The sequence below is a fragment of the Scyliorhinus torazame genome, chromosome 31 (genome assembly GCF_047496885.1).
Source record: "Scyliorhinus torazame isolate Kashiwa2021f chromosome 31, sScyTor2.1, whole genome shotgun sequence".
Taxonomy (NCBI): domain Eukaryota; kingdom Metazoa; phylum Chordata; class Chondrichthyes; order Carcharhiniformes; family Scyliorhinidae; genus Scyliorhinus; species Scyliorhinus torazame.
The window spans coordinates 17,415,230-17,432,234 of record NC_092737.1 but is presented as its reverse complement, the minus strand read 5'-3'; the positions used below and the strand labels follow the sequence as shown (position 1 = coordinate 17,432,234).

The window sequence follows — 17,005 nt, the reverse complement described above, 5'->3', positions numbered from 1 at the left end:
CACCCACAACCCAAGACCGTCAGACACTGATCGCTACCCATCACCCACACCCCAAGACCGTCAGACACTGACCACTACACATCACCCACACCCCAAGACCATCAGACACTGACCATTACCCATCACCCACACCCCAAGACCGTCAGACACTGACCATTACCCATCGTCCACACCCCAAGACCGTCAGACACTGATCGCTACCCATCACCCACAACCCAAGACCGTCAGACACTGATCGCTACCCATCACCCACACCCCAAGACCGTCAGACACTGACCGCTACCCATCACCCACACCCCAAGACCATCAGACACTGACCATTACCCATCACCCACACCCCAAGACCGTCAGACACTGACCATTACCCATCACCCACAAACCAAGACCGTCAGACACTGATCGCTACCCATCACCCACACCCCAAGACTGTCAGACACTGACTGCTACCCATCACCCACACCCCAAGACCATCAGACACTGACCGCTACCCATCACCCACACCCCAAGACCATCAGATACTGACCGATACCCATCGCCCACACCCCAAGACCGTCAGACACTGACCATTACCCATCACCCACACCCCAAGACCGTCAGACACTGACCGCTACCCATCACCCACACCCCAGGACCTTCAGACACTGACCGCTACCCATCATCCACACCCCAATACCGTCAGATACTGACCGCTACCCATTACCCACACCCCAAGACCGTCGGACACTGCCCGCTACCCATCACCCACACCCCAAGACCGCCAGACACTGACCATTACCCATCACCCACACCCCAAGACCGCGTCGGACACTGACCGCTACCCATCACCCATACCCCAAGACCGTCGGACATTGACCGCTACCCATCACCCACACCCCAAGACCATTGGACACTGACCATTACCCATCACCCACACCCCAAGACTGTCAGATACTGACCGCTACCCATCACCCACAGCCCAAGACCGTCGGACACTGACCGCTACCCATCACCCACACCCCAAGACCGTCAGACACTGACCGGTACCCATCACCCACACCCCAAGACCGTCAGAAACTGACCGCTACCCATCACCCACATCCCAAGACCGTCAGACACTGACCGCTACCCATCACCCACAGCCCAAGACCGTCAGACACTGACCGGTACCCATCACCCACACCCCAAGACCGTCAGACACTGACCGCTACCCATCACCCACACCCCAAGACCGTCAGACACTGACCGGTACCCATCACCCACAGCCCAAGACCGTCAGACACTGACCATTACACATCGCCCACACCCCAAGACCGTCAGACACTGAACATTACCCATCGTCCACACCCCAAGACCGTCAGACACTGACCGGTACCCATCACCCACACCCCAAGACCGTCAGACACTGACCGGTACCCATCACTCACACCCCAAGACCGTCAGACACTGACCGCTACCCATCACCCACACCCCAAGACCGTCAGACACTGACCGCTACCCATCACCCACACCCCAAGACCGTCAGACACTGACCGCTACCCATCACCCACACCCCAAGACAGTCAGACACTGACCACTACACATCGCCCACACCCCAAGAACGTCAGACACTGACCGCTACCCATCACCCACACCCCAAGACCGTCAGACACTGACCGCTACCCATCACCCACAGCCCAAGACCGTCAGACACTGACCATTACCCATCGTACACACCCCAAGACCATCAGACACTGACCGGTACCCCATCACCCACACCCCAAGACCGTTGGACACTGCCCGCTACCCATCACCCACACCCCAAGACCGCCAGACACTGACCATTACCCATCACCCACACCCCAAGACCGCGTCGGACACTGACCGCTACCCATCACCCATACCCCAAGACCGTCGGACATTGACCGCTACCCATCACCCACACCCCAAGACCATTGGACACTGACCATTACCCATCACCCACACCCCAAGACTGTCAGATACTGACCGCTACCCATCACCCACAGCCCAAGACCGTCGGACACTGACCGCTACCCATCACCCACACCCCAAGACCGTCAGACACTGACCGGTACCCATCACCCACACCCCAAGACCGTCAGAAACTGACCGCTACCCATCACCCACATCCCAAGACCGTCAGACACTGACCGCTACCCATCACCCACAGCCCAAGACCGTCAGACACTGACCGGTACCCATCACCCACACCCCAAGACCGTCAGACACTGACCGCTACCCATCACCCACACCCCAAGACCGTCAGACACTGACCGGTACCCATCACCCACAGCCCAAGACCGTCAGACACTGACCATTACACATCGCCCACACCCCAAGACCGTCAGACACTGAACATTACCCATCGTCCACACCCCAAGACCGTCAGACACTGACCGGTACCCATCACCCACACCCCAAGACCGTCAGACACTGACCGGTACCCATCACTCACACCCCAAGACCGTCAGACACTGACCGCTACCCATCACCCACACCCCAAGACCGTCAGACACTGACCGCTACCCATCACCCACACCCCAAGACCGTCAGACACTGACCGCTACCCATCACCCACACCCCAAGACAGTCAGACACTGACCACTACACATCGCCCACACCCCAAGAACGTCAGACACTGACCGCTACCCATCACCCACACCCCAAGACCGTCAGACACTGACCGCTACCCATCACCCACAGCCCAAGACCGTCAGACACTGACCATTACCCATCGTACACACCCCAAGACCATCAGACACTGACCGGTACCCCATCACCCACACCCCAAGACCGTTGGACACTGACCGGTACCCATCACCCACACCCCTAGACCGTAGGACACTGACTGCTACCCCTCATCCACACCCCAAGACCGTCAGATACTGACCGCTACCCATCGTCCTCACCCCAAGACTGTCAGACACTGACCGCTACCCATCACCCACACCCCAAGACCGTCGGACACTGACCGCTACCCATCACCCACACCCCAAGACCGTCGGACACTGACCGCTACCCATCACCCACACCCCAAGACCGTCAGACACTGACCGCTACCCATCATCCACACCCCAAAACCGTCAGACACTGACCGCTACCCGTCACCCACACCCCAAGACCGTCGGACACCAACCGCTACCCATCACCCACACCCCAAGACCATCAGACACTGACCGCTACCCATCACCCACACCCCAAGACCGTTAGACACTGACCGCTACCCATGACCCACACCCCAAGTCCGTCGGACACCGACCGCTACCCATCACCCACACCCCAAGACCATCAGACACTGACCACTACCCATCACCCACACCCAGCATTGTCGGGCAATGACCACTACCTGCCATTTCTGCGCTACATTTCGGCAGGCACTGCTCCTGCCCCCACACAACCCTCCCCCACTCCGCTCTCCGGCTGGCTGGCCTTCTCCATGCCCCCTATTGATTCCAGGATTCTCGGCTGCACTCCCTGTGGCTCCCCGGGCTGGCTGCTCCTGTGTGCCAGCTGGCCAAGTGCCCCTCATTGTGTGTGTGCCGAGCCCTCGTGTAAACCAGGCAAGCTATTACTGGAAGGTGCATGGCTGTAGGACCACGATTGTGTTCTCCTCCGCCCTGATGCAGTGGGGGGAGCCTGGCGAGCGACGACTGGGGCCGTAACGATGGCGCTCCCAGTGCTGCCCGGCCCCAGGGCTTGAAGCTGCGCCTGTTGTCCAGTTGTGAGTGTTCCTCTGGAGGTTGCCCCAGCTCCCCCGTTACCGGCAGCATTTCCCACACTGATTGTCTTCATTTCTATTCCTCTTTTGTGTCCAGGCCACGGTGCTGTTTGCTGAACTGACCTACACCTTGGCCACAGAGGAGGCGGAACGCATTGGAGTCGATCACGTGGCTCGCATGACTGCCACTGGAACAGGGGAAAACTCCACAGGCAAGGACTCACCAGGGTTCCAGTAAACGGGTACCGGGATTGATCCCTGGCACTGTGGGGCACCAGTGCTAACCCACTGTGCCACCGTTGCCACCTAAGTTTCTTTGCCCCTTCTCCTCTCTTCCCTGAAAGCTTGCCACCTTGACCCAGCTTTTGCTCATCAAGCCTTGTATCCCGGTGATTGGGGACCATTTGCCTGGCAATATGATGCGTTCGTTCTGCAGGTACCAGATATATTCGTCCGCAATGCCCCCCCCCCCCCCCCCCACCACGCACCCCACCCAATACCAACGTAGTTTGCCGCTGCCCCCTCCCCCCAAACTGTTGGCTAAGTTGGCTTCTTCCTGTTCCTTTCTGTTTTTACAGTGGCCGAGCACCTCATTGCACAGCACAGCGCCATCAAGATGCTGCACAGTCGGGTCAGGGTCATCCTGGAGTATGTGAAAGCTGTGGAATCAGGTACGCCAGCTCGCTCCGCCTGCCACCCTCCCAAACGCTCGGCTGTCCCACCCGGGGCCTGGAGGTGCCCGAGGGACCAGAGTGAGGCCTGAGGGACCAGAGTGAGACCTGAGGGACCAGAGTGAGGCCTGGAGGTGCCCGAGGGACCAGAGTGAGGCCTGGAGGTGCCTGAGGGACCAGAGTGAGGCCTGAGGGACCAGAGTGGTGCCCGAGGGACCAGAGTGAGGCCTGGAGGTGCCTGAGGGATCAGAGTGAGGCCTAGGGCACCTGAGGGACCAGAGTGAGGCCTGGAGGTGCCCGAGGGACCAGAGTGAGGCCTGGAGGTGCCTGAGGGATCAGAGTGAGGCCTGGGGTGCCTGAGGGACCAGAGTGAGGCCTGGGGTGCCTGAGGAACCAGAGTGAGGCCTGGGGCGCCTGAGGAACCAGAGTGAGGCCTGGGGCACCTGAGGAACCAGAGTGAGGCCTGGGGCGCCTGAGGGACCAGAGTGAGGCCTGGGTGCCTGAGGGACCAGAGTGAGGCCTGGGGCACCTGAGGAACCAGAGTGAGGCCTGGGGCGCCTGAGGGATCAGAGTGAGGCCTGGGTGCCTGAGGGACCAGAGTGAGGCCTGAGGGACCAGAGGGAGGCCTGGAGTGCCTGAGGGACTAGAGTCAGGCCTGGTGGTGTCCGAGGGACCAGAGTGAGGCCTGGTGGTGCCCGAGGGACCAGAGTGGTGCCCGAGGGACCAGAGTGAGGCCTGGAGGTGCCCGAGGGACCAGAGTGGTGCCCGAGGGACCAGAGTGAGGCCTGGAGGTGCCCGAGGGACCAGAGTGAGGCCTGGAGGTGCCCGAGGGACCAGAGTGAGGCCTGGAGGAGCCTGAGGGACCAGAGTGAGGCCTGGAGGTGCCTGAGGGACCAGAGTGAGGCCTGGTGGTGCCTGAGGGACCTGAGTGAGGCCTGGGGTGCCTGAGGAACTAGAGCGAGGCTGGGTGCCCGAGGGACTAGAGTCAGGCCTGGTGGTGTCCGAGGGACCAGAGTGAGGCCTGGAGGTGCCCGAGGGACCAGAGTGAGGCCTGGCGGTGCCTGAGGGACCAGAGTGAGGCCTGGAGGAGCCTGAGGGACCAGAGTCAGGCCTGGTGGTGTCCGAGGGACCAGAGTGAGGCCTGGAGGTGCCCGAGGGTCTAGAGTCAGGCCTGGCGGTGCCTGAGGGACCAGAGTGAGGCCTGGTGGTGCCCGAGGGACCAGAGTGAGGCCTGGGGTGCCTGAGGGACCAGAGTGAGGCCTGGGGCGCCTGAGGAACTAGAGTGAGGCTGGGCGCCCGAGGGACTAGAGTCAGGCCTGGTGGTGTCCGAGGGACCAGAGTGAGGCCAGGAGGTGCCCGAGGGACCAGAGTGAGGCCTGGTGGTGCCCGAGGGACCAGAGTGAGGCCTGGTGGTGCCCGAGGGACCAGAGTGAGGCCTGGTGGTGCCCGAGGGACCAGAGTGAGGCCTGGAGCGCCTGAGGGTCTAGAGTGAGGCTGGGCGCCCGAGGGACTAGAGTCAGGCCTGGAGGTGCCCGAGGGACTAGAGTGAGGCCTGGAGGTGCCCGAGGGACCAGAGTGAGGCCTGGAGGTGCCCGAGGTACCAGAGTGAGGCCTGGAGCGCCTGAGGGTCTAGAGTGAGGCTGGGCGCCCGAGGGACTAGAGTCAGGCCTGGAGGTGCCCGAGGGACCAGAGTGAGGCCTGGAGGTGCCCGAGGGACCAGAGTGAGGCCTGGAGGTGCCCGAGGGTCTAGAGTCAGGCCTGGAGGTGCCCGAGGTACCAGAGTGAGGCCTGGTGGTGCCCGAGGGACCAGAGTGAGGCCTGGGGTGCCTGAGGGACCAGAGTGAGGCCTGGAGCGCCTGAGGGTCTAGAGTGAGGCTGGGCGCCCGAGGGACTAGAGTCAGGCCTGGAGGTGCCCGAGGTACCAGAGTGAGGCCTGGTGGTGCCCGAGGGACCAGAGTGAGGCCTGGGGTGCCTGAGGGACCAGAGTGAGGCCTGGAGCGCCTGAGGGTCTAGAGTGAGGCTGGGCGCCCGAGGGACTAGAGTCAGGCCTGGAGGTGCCCGAGGGACTAGAGTGAGGCCTGGGGTGCCTGAGGAACTAGAGTCAGGCCTGGAGGTGCCCGAGGGACCAGAGTGAGGCCTGGAGGTGCCCGAGGGTCTAGAGTCAGGCCTGGTGGTGCCCGAGGGACCAGAGTGAGGCCTGGTGGTGCCCGAGGGACCAGAGTGAGGCCTGGGGTGCCTGAGGGACCAGAGTGAGGCCTGGAGCGCCTGAGGGTCTAGAGTGAGGCTGGGCGCCCGAGGGACTAGAGTCAGGCCTGGAGGTGCCCGAGGGACCAGAGTGAGGCCTGGAGGTGCCCGAGGGTCTAGAGTCAGGCCTGGAGGTGCCCGAGGGACCAGAGTGAGGCCTGGGGCCGAGACGTATGTTGGGGAGGTGCCTGAGGCCTCGGTTCGGTGCAGTGGGGTATAGGAGCCTGGTGCTCTGTGGCGTGGGTGCCAGTGTTGGTTATGTCTGTGGGTCAGTGCGGGGAGGGGGTTGGATGGGATTTGGGGGGACGCAGTGCATGTTGTCCCTGGGCAAGTGTGCGGTCATCCTGGAGTCACAAGTGAATTAGCCAATCATTCTTACAAGAATACTCAAAGCCTTTGGCCATTGGCTGCCCAATAATTACAGTCACCAGGTTTGTAAGTTTAAACACAATTACTGTTTATTTATAACCGGAATAATGACAAAATATGCAGTAGACACAACTGGATAACAACAAGCTAACTTACTCGTCTCAAAGTTTGCAGATGATGCCAAGTTAGGTGGGAGGGTGAATTGTGACGAGGATGCAGGGATCCTACAGCATGACCTGGACAGGTTGGGCGAGTGGGCAAACCAGTGGCAGATGCAGTATAATTTGGATAAGTGTGAGGTTATTCACTTTGGAAGCAAAAACAGGAAGGCAGATTACTACCTGAATGGTTGTAAATTGGGAGAGAGGGGAGTGTGCAGCGGGACCTGGGTGACCTTGTGCACCAGTCGCTGAAGGTAAGCTGCAGGTGCAGCAGGCGGTAAAGAAGGCTAATGGTATGTTGGCCTTCATTGCGAGAGATTTCGAGTACAGGAACAGGGATGTGTGGCTGCGATTATACAGGGCCCTGGTGAGGCCACACTTGGAGTAGTGTGGGCAGTTTTGGTCTCCTTCTCTGAGGAAGGATGTTCTTGCTCTCGAGGGAGTACAGCGAAGGTTTACCAGACTGATTCCAGGGATGGCGGGACTGACGTACGAGCAGAGATTGGCTAGGTTGGGATTGTTCTCGCTGGAGTTCAGAAGATTGAGGGGGGATCTCATAGGGACTTATAAAATTCTAACAGGACTGGACAGGGAACATGCAGGGAAGATGTTACCAATGATGGGTGTGTCCAGAACCAGGGCTCACAGTCTGAAGATTCAGGGTAAACCATTTCGGACAGAGATAAGGAGACGTTTCTTCACCCAGAGAGTGGTGAGCCTGTGGAATTCATTACCACAGGAAGTAGTTGATGCTAAAACATTGAATATATTCAAGAGGCGGCTGGATATAGCACTTGGGGAGAATGGGATCAAAGGCTATGGGGAGAAAGCAGGATTGGGTATTGAGTTGGATGATCAGCCATGATGGTGATGAATGGCGGAGCAGGCTCGAAGGGCCAAAAGGCCTCCTCCTGCTCCTATCTTCTATGTATCTATGTACTATCCCCTTTAACTGTCCCACCCTCTACCCACACACGCAAGACAGACAAACACAGAGGGAGGAAGGGACAAATAATACAGATGAAGGTCAAAGAAGGTCTTTGCTTCAAATGGTGGTTCCTTGACCCACGTTCCTCACAGCACGCTGGTTGGTCAAAGTCTTTGGTCCTCTGTCATTGGTGCCGGTCCGTATGCAATCACCAGTTTAAATGAGCGCCGCCTTCTGTATCCTATTCGGATTAAAGGGACTGCCTTAAAGTCACAGGTCCATTAGACATCCATGGATCAAAAATCTAACGGCACAAATATAGGAAATGGAATAACAGGAAGGGCCGTTACAATGTCGATTAGGTGGAGGGGGGGTCGGGTGGGGGGAGCGGGGGTAGGGGGAGCGGTGGTGGGGGGCTGTGGAGGCCAACAGCGATCAGGCTAGCGCTGGGTATGTGTGCGCCCGCGTGGAGTTGTCAGTTTGCCGATGTCCCGTTCGTGTTTCCTGCCAGGTGAAGTGCCGTTCAACCATGAAATCCTGCGCGAGGCCTACGCCCTGTGTCACCGGCTGCCCGTCCTCAGCACCGACAAGTTCAAGACAGACTTCTACGACGTAAGTCCGAGCTGGCAGTCCAACCCGGGGAATCGGGAGCCTCTCCCTGTCTGGGCCGTAACCTTCCACAAAAACGTGACCCACCACTCCGCCCAGAACCCGCGCAGGGAACTGAAAGGAGGGAGTGACTCCAATTACTCTTGCCAAAGGAAACCTGCCCTCCTGACCCGGTCTGGCCTACATGTGACTCCAGACCCACAGCAATGAGGTTGACCCTAAGCTGCCCCTCTGAAATGGCCGAGCTAACCACTTGGCCCAAGGAGCAATTAGAGGTGAAAGAATAAAAATAAATATAACCCTTTACCCATCTCTTGCCTTTCCATTATTACCACTCCAGTTTTTAATTAGGGTAATTAAAGCCCCCTCCCTTTCCCATTATCCCTCTGTAGATTGTGACCTCTCTAATGTCCCTGCAGATTCGCTCTTCTGTATCTTTCCCACTAGTTGGTGGCCTGTGGACCACACCCTGCCCTGTAACGGCACCTTCCACGTCTCGTAACGGCACCTCCCACGTCTCGTAACGGCACCTCCCACGTCTCGTAATGCTCTCCAGCACCGTAATATTCGCCCCAATCAATGGAGTCTCCCGCTCCTTCCTCCCGACCTTGTCTCCAGGAGAATCTCGGACCCCAGTCCGACGTTGCTTGACTCCCTCATTGGATCACCCCCCGGACGTTCTGCTGACCCTTAAATGCCTGTCGCTGGCCAGCTGGATTGACCAAGCTCTCGTCTGTCGGTCTAATTCAGCCCATGATGCCCAGGATGCGACAGAACCGCAGATGTGATCCAACCAGAGCTTCCACTCCCCACGCTCTTCCCTTTTACAGTTTAACTCTCTGGTTATTCAGCCAGGAATCCTGATCTGTGAGGAAATCGAGGTTTACGGGAAACAGGCGGGAAAATGGAGTTCAGGATGATCACGTCAGATCAGTCATGATCTCACTCTTCTTACGTTAAAGAACTAGGAGCAGGAGTCGGCCATCTGGCCCCTCGAGCCTGCTCCACCATTCAATGAGATCATGGCTGATCTTCGTGGACTCAGCTCCACTTTCCGGCCCGAACACCAGAACCCTTAATCCCTTTATTCTTCAAAAAACTATCCATCTTTATCTTAAAAACGTTTAATGAAGGAGCCTCTACTGCTTCACTGGGCAAGGAATTCCATAGATTCACAACCCTTTGGGTAAAGAAGTTCCTCCTAAACTCAGACCTAAATCTACTTCCTCTTATTTTGAGGCTATGCCCCCTAGTTCTGCTTTCACCCGCCAGTGGAAACAACCTGCCCGCATCTATCCTATCTTTTCCCTTCATAAATCTATATGTTTCTATAAGATCCCCCCTCATCCTTCTAAGTCCCGAGATTGAATGACGGAGCAGACTCGATAGTCCGAATGGCCGACTTTGCTCCTGGGTTTTAGGGTCTTATTAATTCCACTTGTCTTTTTCAATCGGATTGCGACATGAACATGGAGCTGGGCGGGGTGAGTGTCCCTGACGGACGGAGGGGTGAGTGTCCCTGACGGACGGAGGGGTGAGTGTCCCTGACGGACGGAGGGGTGAGTGTCCCTGACGGACGGAGGGGTGAGTGTCCCTGACGGACGGAGGGGTGAGTGTCCCTGACGGACGGAGGGGTGAGTGTCCCTGACGGACGGAGGGGTGAGTGTCCCTGACGGACGGAGGGGTGAGTGTCCCTGACGGACGGAGGGGTGAGTGTCCCTGACGGACGGAGGGGTGAGTGTCCCTGACGGACGGAGGGGTGAGTGTCCCTGACGGACGGAGGGGTGAGTGTCCCTGACGGACGGAGGGGTGAGTGTCCCTGACGGACGGAGGGGTGAGTGTCCCTGACGGACGGAGGGGTGAGTGTCCCTGACGAACGAAACGGGTCGGTGTCTCTGACGGACAGACGGACGGACGGGGTTAGTGTCCCTGACGGACGGGGTTAGTGTCCCTGACGGACGGACGGGGTCAGTGTCACTGACGGACGGACGGACGGGGTCAGTGTCCCTGACGGACGGACTGGGGACTGGGTTAGTGCCACTGACGGACGGACGGGGTCAGTGTCACTGACGGACGGACGGAGGGGTGAGTGTCCCTGACGGACGGACGGGGTTAGTGTCCCTGACGGACGGACGGGGTTAGTGCCCCTGACGGACGGACGGGGTTAGTGCCCCTGACGGACGGACGGGGTCAGTGCCCCTGACGGACGGACGGGGTCAGTGTCCCTGACGGACGGACGGGGTTAATGTCCCTGACGGACGGGGTTAGTGCCCCTGACGGACGGACGGGGTTAGTGCCCCTGACGGACGGGGTTAGTGCCCCTGACGGACGGACGGGGTCAGTGTCCCTGACGGACGGACGGGGTCAGTGTCCCTGACGGACGGGGTTAGTGTCCCTGACGGACGGACGGGGTTAGTGCCCCTGACGGACGGGGTTAGTGCCCCTGACGGACGGACGGGGTCAGTGTCCCTGACGGACGGACGGGGTCAGTGTCCCTGACGGACGGACAGATGGGGTGAGTGAACCTGCCGGACGGACGGGGTTAGTGTCTGATGGACGGACGGGGTTAGTGTCTGATGGACGGATGGAGTGAGTGAACCTGACGGACGGACGGGGTCAGTGACCCTGACGGACGGACGGGGTCAGTGTCCCTGACGGACGGACGGGGTTAGTATCCCTGACGGACGGACGGGGTCAGTGTCCCTGACGGACGGACAGATGGGGTGAGTGAACCTGCCGGACGGACGGGGTTAGTGTCTGATGGACGGACGGGGTTAGTGTCTGATGGACGGATGGAGTGAGTGAACCTGACGGACGGACGGGGTCAGTGACCCTGACGGACGGACGGGGTCAGTGTCCCTGACGGACGGACGGGGTTAGTATCCCTGACGGACGGACGGGGTCAGTGTCCCTGACGGACGGACAGATGGGGTGAGTGAACCTGCCGGACGGACGGGGTCAGAGTCTGATGGACGGATGGAGTGAGTGACCCTGACGGACGGACGGGGTGAGTGTCCCTGACGGACGGACGGGGTTAGTGTCTGATGGACGGATGGGGTCAGTGTCCCTGACGGACGGACGGGGTTAGTGTCCCTGACGGACGGACGGGGTTAGTGTCCCTGACGGACGGACGGGGTCAGTGTCTGATGGACGGACGGGGTTAGTGTCCCTGACGGACGGATGGGGTCAGTGTCCCTGACGGACGGATGGGGTCAGTGTCCCTGACGGACGGACGGGGTCAGTGTCACTGACGGACGGGGTTAGTGTCTGATGGACGGATGGAGTGAGTGACCCTGACGGACGGACGGGGTCAGTGTCCCTGCCGGACGGACGGGGTCAGTGTCCCTTACGGACGGACGGGGTCAGTGTCTGATGGACGGACGGGGTGAGTGACCCTGACGGACGGACGGGGTCAGTGTCCCTGACGGACGGATGGGGTGAGTGTCTGATGGACGGATGGGGTGAGTGACCCTGACGGACGGACGGGGTTAGTGTCCCTGACGGACGGATGGGGTGAGTGACCCTGACGGACGGATGGGGTGAGTGACCCTGACGGACGGATGGGGTGAGTGACCCTGACGGACGGACGGGGTTAGTGTCCCTGACGGACGGATGGGGTGAGTGACCCTGACGGACGGATGGGGTGAGTGACCCTGACGGACGGATGGGGTGAGTGACCCTGACGGACGGATGGGGTGAGTGACCCTGACGGACGGACGGGATTAGTGACCCTGACGGACGGACGGGGTCAGTGTCTGATGGACGGATGGGGTTAGTGTCTGATGGACGGACGGGGTCAGTGTCCCTGCCGGACGGACGGGGTCAGTGTCCCTGACGGACGGACGGGGTCAGTGTCTGATGGACGGACGGGGTCAGTGTCCCTGACGGACGGACGGGGTCAGTGTCCCTGCCGGACGGACGGGGTTAGTGTCTGATGGACGGATGGGGTTAGTGTCTGACGGACGGATGGGGTCAGTGTCCCTGCCGGACGGACGGGGTTAGTGTCTGATGGACGGACGGGGTTAGTGTCCCTGCCGGACGGACGGGGTCAGTGTCCCTGCCGGACGGACGGGGTTAGTGTCTGATGGACGGATGGGGTTAGTGTCTGACGGACGGATGGGGTCAGTGTCCCTGCCGGACGGACGGGGTTAGTGTCTGATGGACGGACGGGGTTAGTGTCCCTGCCGGACGGATGGGGTTTGTGTCTGATGGACAGATGGGGTTAGTGTCTGATGGACGGACGGGGTCAGTGTCCCTGACGGACGGACGGGGTCAGTGTCCCTGACGGACGGATGGGGTTTGTGTCTGATGGACAGATGGGGTTAGTGTCTGATGGACGGACGGGGTCAGTGTCCCTGACGGACGGACGGGGTCAGTGTCCCTGCCGGACGGACGGGGTTAGTGTCTGATGGACGGATGGGGTTAGTGTCTGACGGACGGATGGGGTCAGTGTCCCTGCCGGACGGACGGGGTTAGTGTCTGATGGACGGACGGGGTTAGTGTCCCTGCCGGACGGACGGGGTCAGTGTCCCTGACGGACGGACGGGGTCAGTGTCTGATGGACGGACGGGGTCAGTGTCCCTGACGGACGGACGGGGTCAGTGTCCCTGCCGGACGGACGGGGTTAGTGTCTGATGGACGGATGGGGTTAGTGTCTGACGGACGGATGGGGTCAGTGTCCCTGCCGGACGGACGGGGTTAGTGTCTGATGGACGGACGGGGTTAGTGTCCCTGCCGGACGGACGGGGTCAGTGTCCCTGCCGGACGGACGGGGTTAGTGTCTGATGGACGGATGGGGTTAGTGTCTGATGGACGGATGGGGTTAGTGTCCCTGCCGGACGGACGGGGTTAGTGTCCCTGCCGGACGGATGGGGTCAGTGTCCCTGCCGGACGGACGGGGTTAGTGTCTGACGGACGGATGGGGTCAGTGTCCCTGCCGGACGGACGGGGTTAGTGTCTGATGGACGGACGGGGTTAGTGTCCCTGCCGGACGGATGGGGTTTGTGTCTGATGGACAGATGGGGTTAGTGTCTGATGGACGGACGGGGTCAGTGTCCCTGACGGACGGACGGGGTCAGTGTCCCTGACGGACGGATGGGGTTTGTGTCTGATGGACAGATGGGGTTAGTGTCTGATGGACGGACGGGGTCAGTGTCCCTGACGGACGGACGGGGTCAGTGTCCCTGCCGGACGGACGGGGTTAGTGTCTGATGGACGGATGGGGTTAGTGTCTGACGGACGGATGGGGTCAGTGTCCCTGCCGGACGGACGGGGTTAGTGTCTGATGGACGGACGGGGTTAGTGTCCCTGCCGGACGGATGGGGTCAGTGTCCCTGCCGGACGGACGGGGTTAGTGTCTGATGGACGGACGGGGTCAGTGTCTGATGGACGGACGGGGTTAGTGTCCCTGCCGGACGGACGGGGTCAGTGTCCCTGCCGGACGGACGGGGTTAGTGTCTGATGGACGGATGGGGTTAGTGTCTGACGGACGGATGGGGTCAGTGTCCCTGCCGGACGGACGGGGTTAGTGTCTGATGGACGGACGGGGTTAGTGTCCCTGCCGGACGGATGGGGTCAGTGTCCCTGCCGGACGGACGGGGTTAGTGTCTGATGGACGGACGGGGTCAGTGTCCCTGCCGGACGGACGGGGTTAGTGTCTGATGGACGGACGGGGTCAGTGTCCCTGCCGGACGGACGGGGTCAGTGTCTGATGGACGGACGGGGTCAGTGTCTGATGGACGGACGGGGTCAGTGTCCCTGCCGGACGGACGGGGTTAGTGTCTGATGGACGGATGGAGTGAGTGACCCTGACGGACGGATGGGGTCAGTGTCCCTGACGGACGGACGGGGTCAGTGTCTGATGGACGGACGGGGTCAGTGTCTGATGGACGGACGGGGTCAGTGTCCCTGACGGACGGATGGGGTTTGTGTCTGATGGACGGACGGGGTTAGTGTCTGATGGACGGACGGGGTCAGTGTCCCTGACGGACGGATGGGGTTTGTGTCTGATGGACGGACGGGGTCAGTGTCCCTGACAGACGGACGGGGTTAGTGTCTGATGGACGGACGGACGGGGTCAGTGTCCCTGCCAGACGGGGTTAGTGTCTGATGGACGGACGGGGTTAGTGTCTGATGGACGGACGGACGGGGTCAGTGTCCCTGCCAGACGGGGTTAGTGTCTGATGGACGGACGGGGTTAGTGTCTGATGGACGGACGGGGTCAGTGTCCCTGACGGACGGACGGGGTTAGTGTCTGATGGACGGACGGACGGGGTCAGTGTCCCTGCCAGACGGGGTTAGTGACCCTGACGGACGGACGGGGTCAGTGTCTGATGGACGGATGGGGTTAGTGTCTGATGGACGGACGGGGTCAGTGTCCCTGCCGGACGGACGGGGTCAGTGTCCCTGCCGGACGGACGGGGTCAGTGTCCCTGACGGACGGACGGGGTCAGTGTCTGATGGACGGACGGGGTCAGTGTCCCTGACGGACGGATGGGGTTTGTGTCTGATGGACGGACGGGGTTAGTGTCTGATGGATGGACGGGGTCAGTGTCTGATGGACGGACGGGGTCAGTGTCTGATGGACGGACGGGGTCAGTGTCCCTGACGGACGGATGGGGTTTGTGTCTGATGGACGGACGGGGTTAGTGTCTGATGGACGGACGGGGTCAGTGTCTGATGGACGGACGGGGTCAGTGTCTGATGGACGGACGGGGTCAGTGTCTGATGGACGGACGGGGTCAGTGTCCCTGACGGACGGATGGGGTTTGTGTCTGATGGACGGACGGGGTTAGTGTCTGATGGACGGACGGACGGGGTCAGTGTCCCTGCCAGACGGGGTTAGTGACCCTGACGGACGGACAGATGGGGTGAGTGAACCTGCCGGACGGACGGGGTTAGTGTCTGATGGACGGACGGGGTCAGTGTCCCTGACGGACGGACGGGGTCAGTGTCTGATGGACGGACGGGGTCAGTGTCCCTGCCAGACGGGGTCAGTGTCCCTGACGGACGGACGGGGTCAGTGTCCCTGACGGACAGATGGGGTTAGTGTCTGATGGACGGACGGGGTCAGTGTCCCTGCCGGACGGACGGGGTCAGTGTCCCTGCCAGACGGGGTCAGTGTCCCTGACGGACGGACGGGGTTAGTGTCTGATGGACGGACGGGGTCAGTGTCCCTGCCAGACGGGGTCAGTGTCCCTGACGGACGGATGGAGTGATTGTCCGGACGGACGGACGGGGTCAGTGTCTGATGGACGGATGGAGTGATTGTCCGGACGGACGGACGGGGTTAGTGTCTGATGGACGGATGGGGTGAGTGAACCTGACGGACGGACGGGGTTAGTGAACCTGACGGACGGACGGGGTTAGTGTCTGATGGACGGATGGGGTGATTGACCGGACGGGCACTGGGTCAGACAGCAGGCCCTGTGATTTTCAATCTCGATATCATTGTGTTGTCACTGCTGTCTCACTCTCTTTCTATCTCTCCCTCTCTGTCAGCAATGTAACGATGTGGGGCTGATGGCCTATCTCGGCACCATCACCAAGACCTGTAACACCATGAACCAGTTTGTGAACAAGTTCAACATCCTGTACGACCGGCAGGGAATCGGCCGCCGGATGCGTGGCCTCTTCTTCTGAATGGGCTGCCGTTGGCCCTCACCCTCTGGGCGGGGCTGGGGTGGAGAGTTCACAATCCGGACCGGGGCCACCCACCGACTGGAGCAGATCTGCGATTGACTGGTGCCCTCCCCCCCCCTCCCTGCCCGCTGCCCGGACCTGTCTTGTGAAACGGTCCCCGTGTTTGTTTGACAGTCAGTCTCCGCTCTCCGGTTTTGCTGATTCGGTGATTGGTCAGATTGGGGTTTGCGTTCACACCGTGGGGGTCTCTGCCGGGTGTGAAGTTGTTGGTTGTGCATGAGAAATAAAGTTTAAAGGATCTAGTAGTTCATTCTCACTCCTCTGGAAGTCACAGCCGAGCCATCTCACCTGGTGCACATGACCCTTTATCTCTCTCTCTCTCTCCTGCCCGTTTCCTCCCCGCTGCTCTCCACCTTTGCCGCCCCCTCCACGCGCCCACTCTTTCCCCCACCCACCCTGCCTCACTCCTCTATTCCCCCCTCGACTTACCTGTCCAAATGTTCTCCCAACTGACCTCTCTTCGCCACCCTTCCCCTCCGACCAACTGGGGCTCATTCTAAACTCTGTTGCCCCTATCCTAACATTCAGCAAATCCCGTTTGCCCAAGGCGCGACTCAGATCCTGCTCGCCCGCCGCGATTCTGTGCTCGCCGTCTCCCGCGGCTCCCCGTTCAACAGCCCCTCAATTC

At 60.4% G+C, this 17,005-nt stretch overlaps 1 protein-coding gene across 2 annotated transcripts in view; it reads left to right on the top strand.

The window, feature by feature from the left end:
• The window catches only part of cops6 (COP9 signalosome subunit 6), a 55,963-nt gene extending 39,341 nt beyond the window's left edge, over positions 1 to 16,622 (top strand). For both annotated transcript variants that reach the window (XM_072493406.1, XM_072493405.1), the window contains exons 7-10: positions 3,792 to 3,906; positions 4,273 to 4,365; positions 8,579 to 8,679; positions 16,177 to 16,622. In XM_072493406.1, the coding sequence (XP_072349507.1) occupies positions 3,792 to 3,906; positions 4,273 to 4,365; positions 8,579 to 8,679; positions 16,177 to 16,317 (450 nt within the window). In that variant the 3' untranslated portion in view covers positions 16,318 to 16,622. The remainder of the gene's footprint in view (positions 1 to 3,791; positions 3,907 to 4,272; positions 4,366 to 8,578; positions 8,680 to 16,176) is intronic.
• Positions 16,623 to 17,005: the final 383 nt, after the last annotated feature.